The following is a 17,280-nucleotide window of genomic DNA, read 5'->3' on the forward strand; positions in this document are numbered from 1 at the left end:
TTAAGATGTTCCCGGAGGAACATCCGCATCGAGTATGATGAGCCGGTATCGCGTCTAATCTACAACGAAATCTCAAATAATGATAACGAGGTACAATAGGACCTATGTCTCTGTATCTTTTATCGCAAATAATAATGATATGATAACGAGGTAATATTCCATATACAATAGGACCTATGTCTCTGTATCTTTTATCGCAAATAATAATGATATGATAACGAGGTAATATTCCATAGACATCCATATTCTTTATAGGTTAATGCAAGGGTAAATGCGTTATTTAAATTCTTTGCAAGCATGGGTCGGTAAAGAACAACCAACTATCTACGCCTAATTAAAAGGGTGTCGATATATGTCGAGGGATTGGGGTTGGCTACGGGTCCTTATTAGCCTTCGGGAAGCGGCGGCGGCGGCGGCGACGAGAATTGGAGGCGACAAGGTGAGGAAGAAGGGTTAATGCCCCATCAACACGGCGAGGTATCGATTCCCACCCTACGCCCTCTTACTTCTTCATTAATTATTTCTTCTTTCCCTATTCCCTTTTGCTCCTTCCTCCCTTCCTTCAAGATCCCATCGAACCCCTCCCCTTCCGATCGGATTCTGCGGTTCGATCGGTGGTGTTTCTGGGGCCTGCGGAGATGCCGACCCCCTGGGGTTTGGATCTGATGTGGAGAAGGGGCGTGGAGGAATCTTGATGGTAGAGCTTCGGATCTTGGGGTTGGATTCTCCCTCTTTCCTTCTTTCCTTCCTTCAAGATTCCAAGAACTCGGGTTTTGCGGTATGATCCGTGGTGTTTCTTGGGAATAAGCCGATGCGGATCCTTGGGGTTTGGATCTGATGCGAGGGAGCTCGTAGCTGTGGGGTTTCGGATCATGGGATGAGATCGTTTTTCGCTGATAGATCTGTGGATTTTGGCTCGCTCTGGATTTGCTTGATTAGTTGTGCGTAATTTTGTGCATGGTTGTTGCACATCGATGATTTAGAGTATTAGCTTCAATCAATGAAGCAATAGTCATTGTAGGCATCGAGATCTTTGCTGATTGAACGGTTTTGTTGACAGGATCTTGTTATTTGTGCCTTTTGAGATGGGTTCTTTCCTTTTTGTCCCCCGGGATTTCCCCTATAAGCACTTTGACCATTTTAGTTATTAGATTGGCCGTTGTCGTCTGGACGAGGTTTGAGGTTTTTGTGATTTGAGTTATGATTGTTGGATAAGAATCTTGAGGTGACATTTCTTTGGGTTCCTGCTCTTCATGCACTAAGCCGGAGGAAAATCTATTACTCGTTCAATTTCTTCATTATGTTAGGGTTTTACTAATAAGACTGGCGCATTCGTGGTAAAAGAAAATCCTGTCTGTCAAACTCCACGACATGTAGATAAATCATGAATGCATGTTATATTCGAGGACTAATAACTCTGGTCTCTCTGGTCTCTTGAATGAAAATTAAATCTGTAGCCTCTATTATCAGAATATGAAGACAGATTGAGTTTATATAATTATGATTATATCACATGATCTGTTATAGTATCGGTAAGAACCTAATTACCAATAGTGCTAGATGGTTGGTTGATGCCATTTAGCCATTCACATGTTTTGATCTGTGTGTGCTACTCTGCTCTGTAATCGAACCTCAAAATGTTCCCCACCTTAGGTGGTGAAGGTAATAATTGCCTCGTGGTCCTTCAGTTATTTTCTTGTATTATTATGTGTAGTTAGCTTCATGATCCGTGCTTTTTAGTTTCCAAAAATCTAGAAATTTATTGTAGTGATTGTGACCTATGAAAACTGAATTTAGCTAGTCCTCCCTGGAACCTGAATTTAACTAAGAGTTTGTAATCTCATCCAAATAATTTGATCATATTTACTGAATAACAATAAGTCTCTTCATGTCTGTAGCTAAAATTATGTATAATTGTTCTGTTTCTGGGTTTTGGATATATTTTTATCTTATGTATAAAATTGTGAGTAGATTGTTATACTTCTTCTTTGGCTTGGCAAGTCTACTGTTCATCTTATTGTTTGTGATGCTGTTGTGGCGTTTTGTGTCAAGTGACCATCTTAATTTTATCTGTCTGTGTGTGTCTTACAAAGAACTTTGTTTTAAAAAAAAAAGAACTTTGCTTCAAAATCTTCAGTCCTTGTGTCCACTGGAGCAACACTGTAACGTGACTGCTTGATGCTACCAGTGGTCACTTTACAGGCTTGATGCTACATATTTTAACAAATATCTGCTGGTGATGGATGTTCAAGTGCTAACATGTCATATCCTTCCTGTTTGATAGGTTCTGCATTTTCACGATCTTGTGGGCTTAACATTTGCACTATATACATGGAGCAAGTCCCGTTTTGGTCAACTTTCTGCCTCTGCCAACTCTTCTTATTCCAGGAAGCTCTTGGTTGGCGGATTCTTGCTCTTGGAGGCTTTTTTCTTGTCTCTTTTGTCAACTATACTTAGTGGGGAGATACTGGTCCAAGTCCACTGTGGTTAGATTGATGCAGATTGCTTTTGAAGTTGTTGGATCGATGCTGAACTTTCAGAAGTAACCCAGCTACTTGTGCTTTTGAGTACTATATATGTACTTTCCACATTTAGTGTGCTCATAATTGGTCTTCTGTGGCAGCATATTATCTGCACAACATCTTTTCGAAGTTTGTCGGAGTTCTCAAGTTGTTAACATCAAAGAAATAATCAGTGGGGTACAATCTTCTTGTTCATATATTTTAGGTAATATGTTTGTTTGCAGTATCTTAACATCAGAATTTTGGCTTTGTTGTTTTTTCTCAGGGCTGAGCTAGTGAGGTTTATGCAGTTTCCTTACATCCTAATTAGTAGACATTTTCGCTTGCTTGCGTCACTTAAGTCAGCCCTGAGATTTGCTGCTTCTTTCTCTGGGAGTTCTTCAATGAAGAAATGTGTTTAAGCAATAACATGTCACAGTGCCTGTGCAAAGCTTTTATGGAGGAAGAAAAGCTTCACTGAAGTTGTTTTGCTCTGGTTCTTTTGGGCAATCAAGTTTTTTGTAAGCTTCATTGAGCTTGCTTTAAATTGCTTCTTTTGGGCAATCATGTGGCTGACATGAACTCCGAAATGTCATCTGCAACAATTTTTAAGGTTTAAATTGGCCTCACGGAGTTTACTTTAGACTGCTGGTGGATAAGACTTTTGCAGCAGTCTCAGAGATCTGGTAGTGGGATCTATTATTTCAGAACTAATTGTCTATATCTGCTGAAGCTTGTTTAAGATCTGTTACATATCTAAGATCATCTCTTCAAGCATAATCATTTTATTGTTTCACCATACTACTTGTTAGAGATATAAATAAACTCTTGAGGACTTGGAGATTATACCTAGCTACAGCCGCTGAAAACAATGGAAAGGTGGGTTTGAACTTTGAAATGTTTATGATGGTTTTTTTACATGTAATGCAGTGACATGAAGGAGAACTACCAACTGTTGCAGGTTTAAATTGATTAAGGAAGTTGGTGATGGAACTTTTGGGAGTGTTTGGCGTGCTTTAAATAAGCAAAGTGGAGAAGTTGTATGTTATCTAGACTGTTCTTAGGCTCTACCTGAGATGTGTATTTTCTTTTTTGTCTTTGAGATGTATATTTTCTTTTAATTTGTTTGTGATTATGTAGGTTGCAATTAAGAAAATGAAAAGGAAATACTATTCATGGGAAGAATGTATGAATCTTCGGGAAGTGAAGGTAACATGTCCCTGTGGTCTTCTGCATCTCAACTATATTCCTCTTATGTGTTGCTGATTTATTATTGTGGAGGGTTTTATTACATCATTTTTTTTCAGTCTCTTCGGCGGATGAACCACCCTAATATTGTGAAGCTTAAGGAGGTCATAAGAGAAAATGATATATTGTACTTTGTGTTTGAGTACATGGTATGATGATATGACACCCTTCTTTTTTTATTTATTCTACATTTATGTATCATGGGATTTAAAATAATTTTGGTGAATGTCTTCAGGAATTCAATCTTTACCAAATTATGAAAGACAGAGGCAAGGGTTTCTCAGAAGCAGAAATTCGTAGTTGGTGTTTTCAGATATTTCAAGCCCTTGCTTACATGCATCAGCGAGGCTATTTTCACCGTGACCTCAAGCCTGGTAATTGCTTTGTGTTTTGTGTTTAATGTCTATACATCTAAGCCATGAGTGTATAATTTGTGAAAATCTGTAAAATCTATATTAAGTTGGAAATAGTATACGATCTTAAAAAATCAGTAAATCTTTCAAGTGATATGATCCAATCAGCTTTCCTGGATTGCTTTGATATTTTGTGTTATGCAGATGCTCTATTGTATTTTTGCAGATGCTTTTTTTTATCTCCTATGATCGAAGTAGCCATTTAGGTTTATAGAGACTCTGTTGGTGGTTTCTAAAGGTTAGATCATTGTGCCGTTCCTTTAAATATTTGCAGACTTGAATTAGTCCCTAGGAAGGGATTAGACAACATAAGATAGCACAATGATCGAAGTAGCCATTTAGGTTTAAGAGACTCTGTTGGTGGTTACTAAAGGTTAAGATCATTGTGCCATTCCTTCAAATTTTTTCAGACTTGAATTAGTCCCTAGGAAGGGATTAGACAACAAAAGATAGTATAATGTGGATTGGTTGTCAATTGTTCATTCAATTATGGTACTAGTATAAGCAATGGGCCCTTACAACAGTAATTGCTAGTCATGTGGACGGAGGGCCCCATCAGTCGACCAACATCGAATGACTTTAGTACCTTGCCTTCCAACCACCTCCCAAATCAGGCCTGCCGAAGAACTTTTACACAGAGCAAAATGCTGTAGATTGCTCCACAGCTTTAGTACATTTCCTTCCAACGATCTCCTACATCAGGCCTGCAGAAGAACTTTTATGCATTGCAACATGCTGTGAGAGTTTGCTCCACGTGGTTGTGGCATAAACAGGAACCGTTGTGGTTGTGGCATGTGTCAGGTGTCCTGGTCATCTTGATCATTCTCCAGCTTCCTTCGCTATCTCTTTATCGTCTTCTTCATCTATATTAAACAGTGTCAATCATTGGATGATCCCGCTGGGTGAACTTTCAGTGATTCTCTTCCTTTCTGCTTATAGGATAAGGATCCCTACATCACCCACACTCTGAGCTTCTCATCTTTTACATGAGTGAAGGCTGGATTTGTTCCTAACATCAAACTCAGCAAGGTGACTAAAAGGACCGTTATCATTACCAAAGAATCATATTATGCATTTACAGCTACTATAGGGTATATTTTGAAATAAAATTATTTCCGTATGAGATCTTGTTCCATAAACTTAAGTCTCTCTTATCACTTCTTTAAGACTGAGAATTAATTATTCATCACCACCCTTCTATGTTAATAATTTTCTCACTCGATATTTCGTGCTTGCTTTACATAGGAAATGACAGTGAAGCTTAAAAGGTTCGTGGAAGGGACTCAAGATAGTAGTACAGATATTATTATGTTCATATACTCTTCTTTTTTATGGCCCGGCATACAATTGATGTAATGAACCTTTTAGTTCCTGCCCTGTTTAGGATGGATTTGCTAGAGATGACAAATAATATAAGACTCAACCGAGCTTGATTTCAACCTACAACGCTAACTCTTCTTATCTTCCTTGGTTTCTGTTTTGTTTCTTTTCAAACCTAATATTTAAACCTTTTCTGTATATCTCGCAAACATATTTCTGAGTTTGTAGAGGTATTTCTAAGCTATATGCATCTGATAACTGAAATTTTTTGAAGAGACGTGGAGAGACCATAAGGTTGCATTTTGAAGTTTGTAGAGCACTTGCGGATGCTTGACAGAATCCAATTACTGTGTGCAGTACCATAGGGCCCTTGAGAATTCTATTTTTTTTGTTTGTGCATCTAATGCAATTCAATGGTCTCATCAGCTGTACATTATGTCATGCTTCAATGGTTTTTGTAGACTGATTGTCACAAAATGTTGGTGTAAAGAACATTGTCATGTGTCACATTTTTCTTCTTCTATCTTTTTGAGAACATTGTGTTTTATGGTAGGGGGTTAGCTTTCCTTTGTTTATTTAGATGGGAAATGAAATTCCTCTATGTCGAAGATTTTTGCTATATTGCACAGAGCTGCATTGATATGAGTCAAGATTTTATCTGTAATATCTATCTAAATTCTAGTTAACTTGGAAAGAAATTTCTGATATGTTGCTATTATTTGTTGCATTAGTTGTCAGATATATTTGAAATTGCGTATTAGCTTTTTAAAACATCTTTGGATTTTTTTTTCTCAGAGAACCTATTGGTCACAAAGGACATTATAAAGATAGCAGATTTTGGCCTAGCACGGGAAGTTTGTTCACAGCCACCATACACTGATTATGTTTCTACCCGTTGGTATGTTTAGTTTGATAATTTGCAATCTACATCATGCTATGTCATGTTATTAGTTTATTCCTTGAGCATCTAATATGTGTGGATGTGCTAGGTACCGAGCACCTGAAGTTTTGCTGCAGTCATCCATTTATGGCGCTGCAGTTGGTAAGTTTAAGTTTGTTACACACTTCAAGCATAAAAGATTTTTAACATATAGTAATCTTCATTTTATTTCTTTCTATTATCTTTAGATATGTGGGCTATGGGCGCTATCATGGCTGAGCTATTTACTCTCCGTCCTCTTTTTCCTGGCTCAAGGTACCATATATAATTAACTTGTATTGCTCATTTAAAGTTTCCAACAACATATCTTTCCATTTATTTTCTTCCTCTTGTTAGTCTTTTAAATCTCCCGAGTGTAATCCATAACCCGTAAGCTCTGAATTTTGCTTCTTGTTTTACTATTTATGCTGTTGTATGTGAACATGAAAAATATGATATCATTGATTATGATTGATGCCTAATACATAATTTGTGGCTAAAAAGTTCCTATATTGACCAAATATGTTAGTCCAAAACCAAGGGAAACATATGAGAAAGTAAAACATTTTGCTTTTTGTACAATATAACCACAACCACCTAAAGTTGAAGCTCATGTAATTGGACTAGACACCTTTTGCTATATAATGAGCCAATTCAGCTGAAAGCAGCTTCCTATTTGGTTGAGGGATAGCATGGAAGTTATTAATGTGCTACATCTGACAGTAGTTGGTGTATGTCTGCAATCTGCCTAGAATTTAGCAACTATCTTTTACATGGAAGTTGCTGGCGGTGAGGTTCAACGACTTGCAAGAGACTGGTGATGGGGGAAGGTCTCTCATATGTAGCTGTTTGAGGAAAGGTTTGAAAAGATCCAAAGTTCTATAACATGCATGCTATATGTATCCTGTAGTTAAAGATTTATATAGTATGAAGTACAAAAATAAATACCAATGGATGCTGACCTATATGTTCCAGTACTGGTGCTTGGTCAGAATGGTAACAGATTTGTACAACCAGATATAGATGACACAAAACAAGTTTGATTATGATATGTTTTCTGATTTTCTCTGGTTTGCTATTCCTCTGCAAAATCAAGCTACTCAATTATTTGTCCTCAGTTTTGTGTCCTCTTGTTTGTTCCTTGTTGTAAATACAAGTTTGCCATGCAGTGAAGTGGACGAGATTCACAAAATTTGCAGTGTTCTTGGTAGTCCAAATGAGGACTCCTGGGCAGAAGGATTACAGCTTGCAGATTTTATGAAGCATCAGTTCCCTCAGGTAATTTGTGTACCTGACAAGTTTATTATGCTTTCTAAAGTTTGTTATAGCGCAAGGTTTTGAAGAGCATCCTCTGTTTAGGGCATTGTTACTCAATTACTTGTTTGACGTATTATCAGGTATTGGTCATTGTTACGCTATCCATTTTTATGCAGACGGATGCAATGATGTTGTGTGATATCTTCTATATAAATCATGTTTGGCTGTAACATGGATTTCTGTTGTTTTCTTTTAATCTTTCTGTATAAACCTAGACTTTATTTTTATGGAAAATTGAATATGCTTCTTTGCTCTGGGTGCCTTATTTACATTATTATATTGTTCATTATACATGTCTGATGTGAAATTATGACAATGTATTAGTCTGCAATCATCCACTATATTAAGACAGTATGTTAGCACATTACTGATCCTAAGTGCACTGAGGCTATACAATCTCATGATTTATTTCTCCATTTATCTTAAGTTATACTGCACAAACTAATCCTACAATGTATTTCCTTGGTGTGCAGTGTCCTCCTGTCCATCTATCACTTTTAATTCCCTCTGCCAGTGAGGATGCAATTAATCTAATTACAGTAAGCATATGATTTTTCTTGTTTGTTTGCTTTTGAAGTGATACAGGAATTATTGCTGTTCTTGATTAGTCTAATATCTTTTGTCCAACGATGATACACTATCTCTAGGCACTATGTTCCTGGGACCCCTGCAGGAGACCAAAAGCATCCGAGGTTCTTCAACATCCTTTCTTCCAAGTGGGCATTGTTCCTCTGTCTCTTTGTTCACCATCCTGCCTTATTTATAGTGAAGATGTTATGTAAATTGGCATGGCCTTTTTACTAGAAAATATGCTAATACCTGTTTCATTCCTTGGATATTTGTAGTCATGCTTTTATGTGCCTCCATTCCTTCGTCCAAGAGTGGCGTCACATACACCTGGTCAGTTTTCAACTTTAGAATTTTTGTTCTTGTCATTATGCTAATCATTCTGAGGTTGATTTCTGAAATAAGCATGATTTTCATGTTATTGAAGTTGGGATCAAAGGAGCACCGGAGCAGAGCAGTACTAGAAGATATTCAACTGGAGCTCTGTCTGTCACTAAATCAGCAAATAGTTCTGTAACAGCAAAAGCAAATGCTTCTCTCAGAGCTGGTAAGTTTTTCATTAGTACAAGACATGAATGACAAGGCATGGTCAGGTTTTATTTGTATTGTGAAAGCAGAAGTAACTATTTTTATGGGAACTTCAACTTTTGTCTTGGTTTGATTTGCTTTTGCATGACATGAAATAACCATCTATTGGAGTCATATGATCGAATTTGTTCTTGCAGGTGTTCAAAGGAAATTGGAGATGGATAATCAGGTGGCTTGCAGTTCTTTTGTATCTTATTTTTATCTATACGTATTCTCATCATCTTTTTTACTATGGTTAGGAGTTTGAGAAAAATGGAAAATCCCCGAAGAACAATCTGAAAGAATCTCGATATAAACCACCAGCAAGGCTTAACCCAGGCAAGTTGTTTTTTGTACTGTAGTTGCAGTTTCTGTAGTTGCAGCTTCTCTCAGTGTTGTTTTATTTACATAAGGGTGTTTTTTGTGAATTTTCGAGCAGGACATTTGGGACGGAATCCTGGCAAGGTTACTGATGTGCCGAGTAAAGCTCATGTACAAATGACTGACAAATTGGGACGTATGTCACTGAATTCTCGTACACACAAAACGGACAAGCCTCCACCTTCAATGAAAGCTGGTGGTTGGCACAGCCAATCTGAGATTCCTGCCAGGAGGTATTCCAGGAAAGTAGTTGGCTGAGTCAAAATCCTTTGCAGTTGATGCTCAGTGGAAGCCTCCACCTTCAACTAAACGCACCATATGCTTCTGGTGAAAAACGTTTGCCGTGTTTATACGAGCTCTCCTGCATTTTGATGTTCAGTGGAAGCTACCCGAAAATATTTACGCAGAAAATGTTGGCGTTATAACGGTAGCATGCATGCGGTTTAGCATTGTTGTTGGTTGCACTTTTAACATTGTTGGTGGATGTTTGAGGCTTTTAGGACTGGCGTTTGCTGCGTTTTGTAAAGCACCAATTTGGATTGACTGGAAACGATCGAGATGCTAGCTTGGCGCTATAGCGGGATCCGTGCACACGGATACCCGGATTGGAAAAGCATTAGGGCTTGTGTGCGATTGCTTATCTGTTGTTATTGTTCTAGTTAATTATTTGGATTGTACTTTATATGAAAGCGGTAGGGAGCATTACCTCTATTGTAGTTCTCCATACACCACCTACCGCGTGCCTGAACCGAGCGCGTTTTGAGGGTCAGACTGTCTGTCTCTGCTGGATCCAACATAAGACCTCGGTAAACATGGTGTGACAATACTGTGAATAATTGACTGTTAGCAGTACAGCATTGCATCGGCGGTGAGGTCACATCAGATCAAGGGGGACAAACCAAATCGGTAAACATGGTGTGACAATACTGTGAATAGCTCATGTCCGGTCCCAGGACCACGCAAGGGTTAACAACATAGACGACTGTCAATTAAGTACCGTCTATGAACCACACTCCTTATCTAATAAACTCCCATACCCCTAATCTAATAAATTCGAAAGAAGAGAAAAGATAAAGGCGGTTTAATATCAGAAGTGCACACACTATAAAGTTCACCATCATCAGTTGCTGTAGAAAATGTGACAAAACTTGCAGGAAATAACTTTTTTAGGTGTGCGCCTTGCACTAATAGATAGGCCGGGCAACAGCAGAATTGAAATGCAGCCTGCCCTTCCAGCAATTAATTAGGGTTAATATAAGGTTCATAAGAGCCTAAATCGCTCACCGGGCAACGGCGATCTTTACACTATTCCCTCTTTGGTAGATGCACTCCACTCACGCCCAACAGATCTCTTTCTATCAGACCGCTCCTCTTTCATGGCCTTTGGAAGCCCGCATCTTCCTGCCCCTCCAAAAGAAGGTCTAATCGCACTTTATCTAGTTTCTGCCTCGTCTCTTCCCTCCCGGCTCCTGGCAGCGGGCGAACCTACAGACTAACGTCCGTTACTGTCCCACTGCCAAGGCCACACCCCCTCTTTTTGCTTCCAGTTTAACCCTTATGATGACCATCAACCTTTACTTGTCATCACGTTATATGAATTCTTGTGTTCCTTAATATGTTTCCGATCACGTTATATATATGTATATATACATGTGTATGTGTACATATACATATACACATACACATAGATATAGATATAGATATATATACATATACACATACACACACATATATATATATATATATATATATATATATATATATATATATATATATATATATCGTTTGCTCCTCGTGCAAGGCAGACTGGGAGGAAGTGGAAGAGGAAAGAATAGTAGGTGGTGATAGGTCTGGTTGAAGCAATTTCTCGACAGGGGTCTTGCTGATGGCGGTCATCCCCTTATCCGCGGTCCTATTGGGGATCGGGCATTGAAGGAAGGGTCCAAAACATACTTAGGTCTAGGCTTCCCCTCAAAATTCTTCCGTGAACACTCATGGAAAACCACTATAGCACTCATCGCCCGCGGACAACCAAGAAAGTAACGAGCAGGTGTGGTTCTATAAACGAATTTAAAGCGGGAAATAAATAAAGCAACACTTGAACCTAAATCTTGATTAAAACAAAATAACAAAGAAGCGGTGATAGCCATACCAAAGAAGATCTGCTTACCGTCGACTCTGGAAAATTTGAACTTCCATGGGAGACTCTTCCTTCTGTTCTTCACTTGTGCGAGGTCCTACCTGGTGGTGTCGAGCACCTGTGGCAGATTTCTACTACCATGTCGTTGCTGCAAGCGGAGGAGGAATTGCCTCTGCAGCCAATTTTTTGAAGAGATTCCCAAATGAAGAGCTAATGAAACAAAACAAAGTTTAAAAGGACAATAGAATCAAAAAGTAAAAGGAAAAGGAAAAGAAAAAGAAGAGATCTATTAAACAAAAGCAAAACATATTTTCGTTGCATCGACATGAACAATCAGATCTATCTGTTTCTAACATAAAGAAGACCCAAGATTCATCTAACACAGCGAGAAACGAAACGAAACAAGCCAAAGATCGATCGAGAAAAGCGAAAGAACCAAGGGAGGGAAAAACGAAAAAGCAACCCAAGAAAAATCGATAGGAAGAAGCAAAGGAAACCCACCTTCTCATTAGGGTAGGAAAGAAACGATCCAAGCATCGGAAGGCGATACAACCTTATCTTAAGGCTAGGAGAGCCTAACCGAAGCAAGAAACCCGAGAAAATCGACCGAAAGAAGAAAAAGAACCCTCCCTTATCTTTAGGGTAGGTCAGAAAGGAAACAAGCATCGGAATGCAATAGAACCCCAACTCGAGGCTCGGAGAGCGAAAACCGAAGCAAGAAACCTTGAAATGATCGATCAAGAAAAGCAATAGAACCGCCTACCTTCCCCGCTCCGCTCGTTCCATGATTCGTTTGGGGACGACAAAGAACACAAAATGACACAAGAAACACAACAGAGGTCGATCGGGAGAAGCGATAAAACACAAATTCTCTTACCTTCTCCGATCTCCTCGCTTTACAACGCCTTCCGGCACCTTCTCTCGCAAGATCTTTCACGGAGACAGAACCCTAATCGAAGCTCTCCTCCCTTGCCTCCTCTCAGAATCGCATAGGCTGCTTTGGCTTTGGGGAAGAATTGATCGCGGCTTCCTGCTTCTTGTTCGTTCGACCACTTCTTGTACGAGAGTCAAAAGTTCTCAAAGCTCCGAGGCAAAAAGCGCGAGCAAGCCTCCGAGTTAAACCCCAACCCGCTGTGTAGAAGAGGACCCCACAGACCTACGCATCCCCCCCGCACGTGCCTAGTGACACCACCAAATCTGGACCGCCGGATGGAATGAGAACTAAACGATGATCCAAAGGCATCTGTAAACACTCGGACGGCAAAGATTGATTGAATCAACCCAAATGGTCATCGATCCAACGGCTCTGTGTTTCAGGTGCCGTACAATTAGAAGCATCAGAGACCGGGGAGGAAGGACAACGCTGTGTGCTGACCATAAAACATTTACCTGAACACAATTCCTCACTTCACCGTGTCAATTCCAAAATAACATACAACAATACAACGATGCCGGGGAAGCCACGTTATCGTTGTAAGATGTTGGTGATTTTTTTTTCTAACTCCTTATTCAATAAACTATTTATTACTTGAGACAAGATCATCTAACATATAATTACTAAGGAAAACCATCAATGTCTCTCAATTTTCTGACAATAAATTGAGAAGTAATAATGCTTGTAACTCATTATCAAAAGACATTTTCATAAAGGATAACCGGTGAGTGATACTTTACATTTTATTTAAATACTCAGCAGCATAGAAGCATCCTCTTTATATTTTAGGTTCATAAGTTTTCTGATAAAAAAGCTTTATTATCAGTAGTTTTTCTTTTATAGAGACTTTCCAACATTTTCCAAAGAAAATATGCAGAACTTTCAATAGAAACATAGTGAAAGACATTATTATCAAGCCACTATCACATAAACCTAATTGTTTTTCGATCTAATCTCTTCCACTCATCATTTGTCATAGTTATAAATTTTACACTATCCCCCTGCAAAGGTCTATACAAATCTTTGCAATATAAAAGATCTTTCATATCATCCAATTGTTTCCATTCAAACTAATCACCACAACCCTGCTCTGATAGTAGTTGATGGGATATAAAGAGAAATAAACTTTTGTATATTAACAAATATTAGCAGACTATAACATGCAGCAGAATTAAATGGAATCACAATCAAATAGAACATCAAGATATACGTGGAAAACCCCTCCAACGTGAAGGGTAAAAACCATGAGGCAAACTAGAGATAATTCACTACGAGAATAATGAATATACAAATCTCAATCTCTTCCCCAAAACCCTAGCAACAATTATAAGAGAATAATTAGGATACAAGGATTACGTCACTGTGCACAATATTTAAATTCTCCCCAAGTAATCATAGTAAGAATATACTATAAATCTGATCTAACCTGAGATGAAAACACTGCTAGATGATTGAGAATAGTCTCTCTGCGTTGTCCTTGTCTTCTTCCCTTTCTTTCTCTTGTTTTTCTGCCTTGTTCTCCTTATTTTCTTTAGAATCATGTGGCTGTAATTTTCGCCCTTGCTGCTGCCCTTTTTCTACCTCTTTTTTCATAGCCACCACACCCCCTCTAATATGATTTAGGTTTAGGTATTAGAGGAGGTGGGCTGTCAGCCTAACAACCTCCTCCTTCAACCCATAAGGGAGGTTGTCCCATGATTCCTCAATGTGAAGTCGTATCGAATAGCAGTCAGCATATCTCCTGTCTTTCTTTTGGTACGATCTTTGTCAATATGTCTGCTCTATTGTCATCTGTGTAAATTTTCTGAAGTTGCAATTGCTTCTCTTCAAGTACATTTAGAATCCAGTGATATCTGATATCTATATGCTTTGACTTGGAATGAAAAATTGGGTTCTTACACAAATGGATGACACTCTAGCTATCACAATGCACCACGTAATTTTCTTGTTTCAGCTCCAATTCTTATAAGAATTCTTTCATCCATAATATTTCTTTACATACCTCTATAGCAGCAATATATTATACATCTGTGGTAGAGAGAGCAATACACATTTGTAATATAGATTGCCACAACACAGCTCCCCTTGCAAAAGTAAGTATATAACCTGATGTGGACTTCCCAATATCTATATCTCTTATCATATCTATATCTATGTAACTTGTCAACACATGTGGTCTACCTCCAAAGCTTAAACAAATCTTAGAGCTCTCTCTAAGATATCTAAAAATCCACTTCACTGCTGTCCAGTGCTCTTTGTTTGGATTTGCAAGAAATCTACTAGTAACACCCACTGTATATGCGATGTCCGGCCTCGTATATACCATTGCATACATTAAACTTCGAAGTATAAGGAACTTTTTTATATTTTCTCCTTCTCTTCATCACTTGATGGACTCTGTTCTGAGCATAACTTGAAGTGACTTGCAAGAGGAGAACCAACTAGCTTTGCATTGCTCATACTAAACATTTTCAATACCTTCTCGATGTATTTCTTCTGTGACAATCAAATCTTCTTAGTTTTTCTGTCACGGGAAATCTGCATGCCTAGTATTTGTTTTGATGGCCTCATCTCCTTCATTGCAAAAGACTCACTCGATTCCTTCTTCAACTTGTCAATTTTAGATATATCTTTCCCAAGAATAAGCATGTCATCAACATAAAGTAAGAGAATAATAAAATTCTCATCAAACCATTTGATGTACACACATTGATCTGAAGCCGTACTTTTGTATCCATTTTCTGTCATAAATGAATCAAACTTTATGTACAACTGTCTTGGAGCTTGCTTTAGCCCATACAAGCTCTTCTTCGAATTGTAGATAAAGTTCTCTTTACCTTTGACTTTGAAGCCTTCTGGTTGCTCCATATAAATTCTCTCTTCCAAATCACTATGAAGGAAAGCTGTCTTCACATCTAACTGCTCAAACTCAATGTCCTAACTAGCAGCAATACCAAGAGCAACACGAATAAAAGATATTTTAACAACAAGAGAAAAAATCTTTTCAAAGTCAATGCATTTCTTTTGACCAAAGTCTTTCACAACCAATCTAGCTTTGTACTTTGGTTGAGAATAATATTCTTGAGTCTTCAACCTGAAAACACACTTATTCTTCAAGCCCTTCATTCCATTTGGTAGTAGCATCAGATCATAAGTGTGGTTTTTCTAAAGAGCATCAATCTCTTCCTGCATAACAATTAACTACTTCTTTTTCTACTCACTTTCAACTACTTCTTTGTAACTCTTTGGTTCACCTACATCAGTAAGCATCACAAACTCATCTGTAGAGTATCTTCTAGAAGGTAGACGTTGTCTAGAAAATCTTCTCAACTAAGGTTCTGTAGGAAGTTGCTCTCCAACTTCTTCTTGCTCAACATGTCCTGTAGGTATATCAACATCAGGCTCTACACCATCTTCCTGCACATCTCCCCCATCATCCTGATATACTAGAGGAGTAACTGGGTCACAATCTGCTAATTCTTCTACAGAAATCTTGGTTGATGCCTTCTTCTTCAAATCCTCAAAGGTTTGATTCTCAAAGAAGACTACATCTATATCTCTGCTTCTAAACACCTTTTGCTTTTTTGGATCCTAAAGCCTGTAACCAAAATGATCATGTGAGTAGCCAAGAAAAATATATTCTTTTGTCTTACCATCCAACTTTGACCTCTCATTGTTTGAAACACGTGCAAATACACGACAACCAAACACTCTCAAATGCTGGTAGGAAACATCTTTCTTTGACTATATATGCTCTGTAACATCACCATCTAGGGTTGTACATGATGACAAGTTGATCACATCAATTACAGTCCTCAAAGTCTCATCCCAAAACTTTTTGGGTAGCTTGGCCTGTGAAAGCATACATATGATATTTTTCATAATGGTGCGGTTCATTCTCTCTACAATAACATTATGCTGAGGTGTACCAGGAACTGTCATCTCATATTAGATGACTTTTAATAATCATTAAATAATCCTATATACTCACCACCATTATTTGATCTTATGTATTTCAATTGCCTTTCTATCTCCCTTTCAATCCTGACATGAAACTCTTTAAAGATATTAATAATCTGATCTTTGGTATTCAAAGCATAGGCCCAAACTTTCCTAGAAAAATCATCTATAAAAGTGACAAAATAAAGTGCACCACTTATACCAGGAACATCAACAGATCCACCAAGAGTTTTTGTTCTCAAAGGATCATATACATCTGTATAAACACGGTCTAAGATATGCATTTGTCTAGACATAGTAGGACTAGCAAATGAAACTCTATGTTGTTTACCAGTCAAACAATCAATACAAGGGTTTAGATGCGTACATATGAGGTCTAACAATACCTCTATCTTAGAAAGAGCTTGTAGTCCCTTCTCGCTTATGTATCCCAATTGCCTATGCCACAACTCCATGCTGAAGTCTTTCTTTGTAACATTTAACTGTTCACCACAAGCTTTGGCCTGCAATCTGTATAAGGTGTAATATTTCTTTCCACTAGCCACAATAGGAGAACTCTTACTGAGCTTCCATTGCCCTCTATAAAATCTGCTATCATAGTCTTCATCATCTAGCCTTCCAATTGAAATTAAATTCAGTCTCAAGTCAATCACATGTCTCACATCCTTAAGCACCAACTTATAGCTAAGGTTGATCTTTAAATAGATATCACCCATGCCAATGATGTCTGTTGTGCCGTAGTTGTTCATCTTAACAACACCAAAATTTCCAGACCTGTATACAGTAAAAAACTCTCTCCGTGGTGTAGCATGATAAGAAGCACATGTGTCAATCACCCACTCAAGATTTTGACACACACAAGAAAAAATATCATCAGAATGAGATAATCAAATAATCATCACCCTTCATTATAGTTGTAGTATTATCCTTTGACTCTGTAGACTCCACTTCTTTTCCCTTTTTCTTGTTCTTATATCGATTCTTGCAATGTCATTTCTCATCATAGTTATATC

The 17,280-nt window shown here is 38.1% G+C and overlaps 1 protein-coding gene across 4 annotated transcripts; it reads left to right on the forward strand.

The window, feature by feature from the left end:
• The first annotated feature begins 323 nt into the window (after positions 1–323).
• On the forward strand, positions 324–9,944 carry LOC135582091 (cyclin-dependent kinase F-4-like). Of its 4 annotated transcripts, XM_065089364.1 has the most exons (20): positions 324–477; positions 2,285–2,542; positions 2,624–2,699; positions 2,788–3,187; positions 3,314–3,380; positions 3,463–3,541; positions 3,642–3,710; positions 3,809–3,898; positions 3,985–4,123; positions 6,278–6,380; positions 6,472–6,524; positions 6,611–6,677; positions 7,571–7,679; positions 8,192–8,257; positions 8,366–8,434; positions 8,564–8,618; positions 8,713–8,832; positions 9,011–9,042; positions 9,113–9,191; positions 9,292–9,944. In XM_065089364.1, the coding sequence occupies exons 5-20, from the start codon at positions 3,373–3,375 to the stop codon at positions 9,489–9,491; spliced, it is 1,338 nt and encodes a 445-aa protein (XP_064945436.1). In that variant the 5' UTR covers positions 324–477; positions 2,285–2,542; positions 2,624–2,699; positions 2,788–3,187; positions 3,314–3,372; the 3' UTR covers positions 9,492–9,944. The 4 variants fall into 4 exon arrangements, with proteins under 4 accessions (XP_064945436.1, XP_064945434.1, XP_064945437.1 ...); XM_065089362.1 differs by having other exon boundaries at positions 2,788–3,380; XM_065089365.1 differs by having other exon boundaries at positions 2,624–2,694; positions 2,788–3,380.
• The last annotated feature ends 7,336 nt before the right edge of the window (positions 9,945–17,280 follow it).

The sequence above is a fragment of the Musa acuminata genome, chromosome BXJ1-11 (genome assembly GCF_036884655.1).
Source record: "Musa acuminata AAA Group cultivar baxijiao chromosome BXJ1-11, Cavendish_Baxijiao_AAA, whole genome shotgun sequence".
Lineage (NCBI taxonomy): Eukaryota > Viridiplantae > Streptophyta > Magnoliopsida > Zingiberales > Musaceae > Musa > Musa acuminata.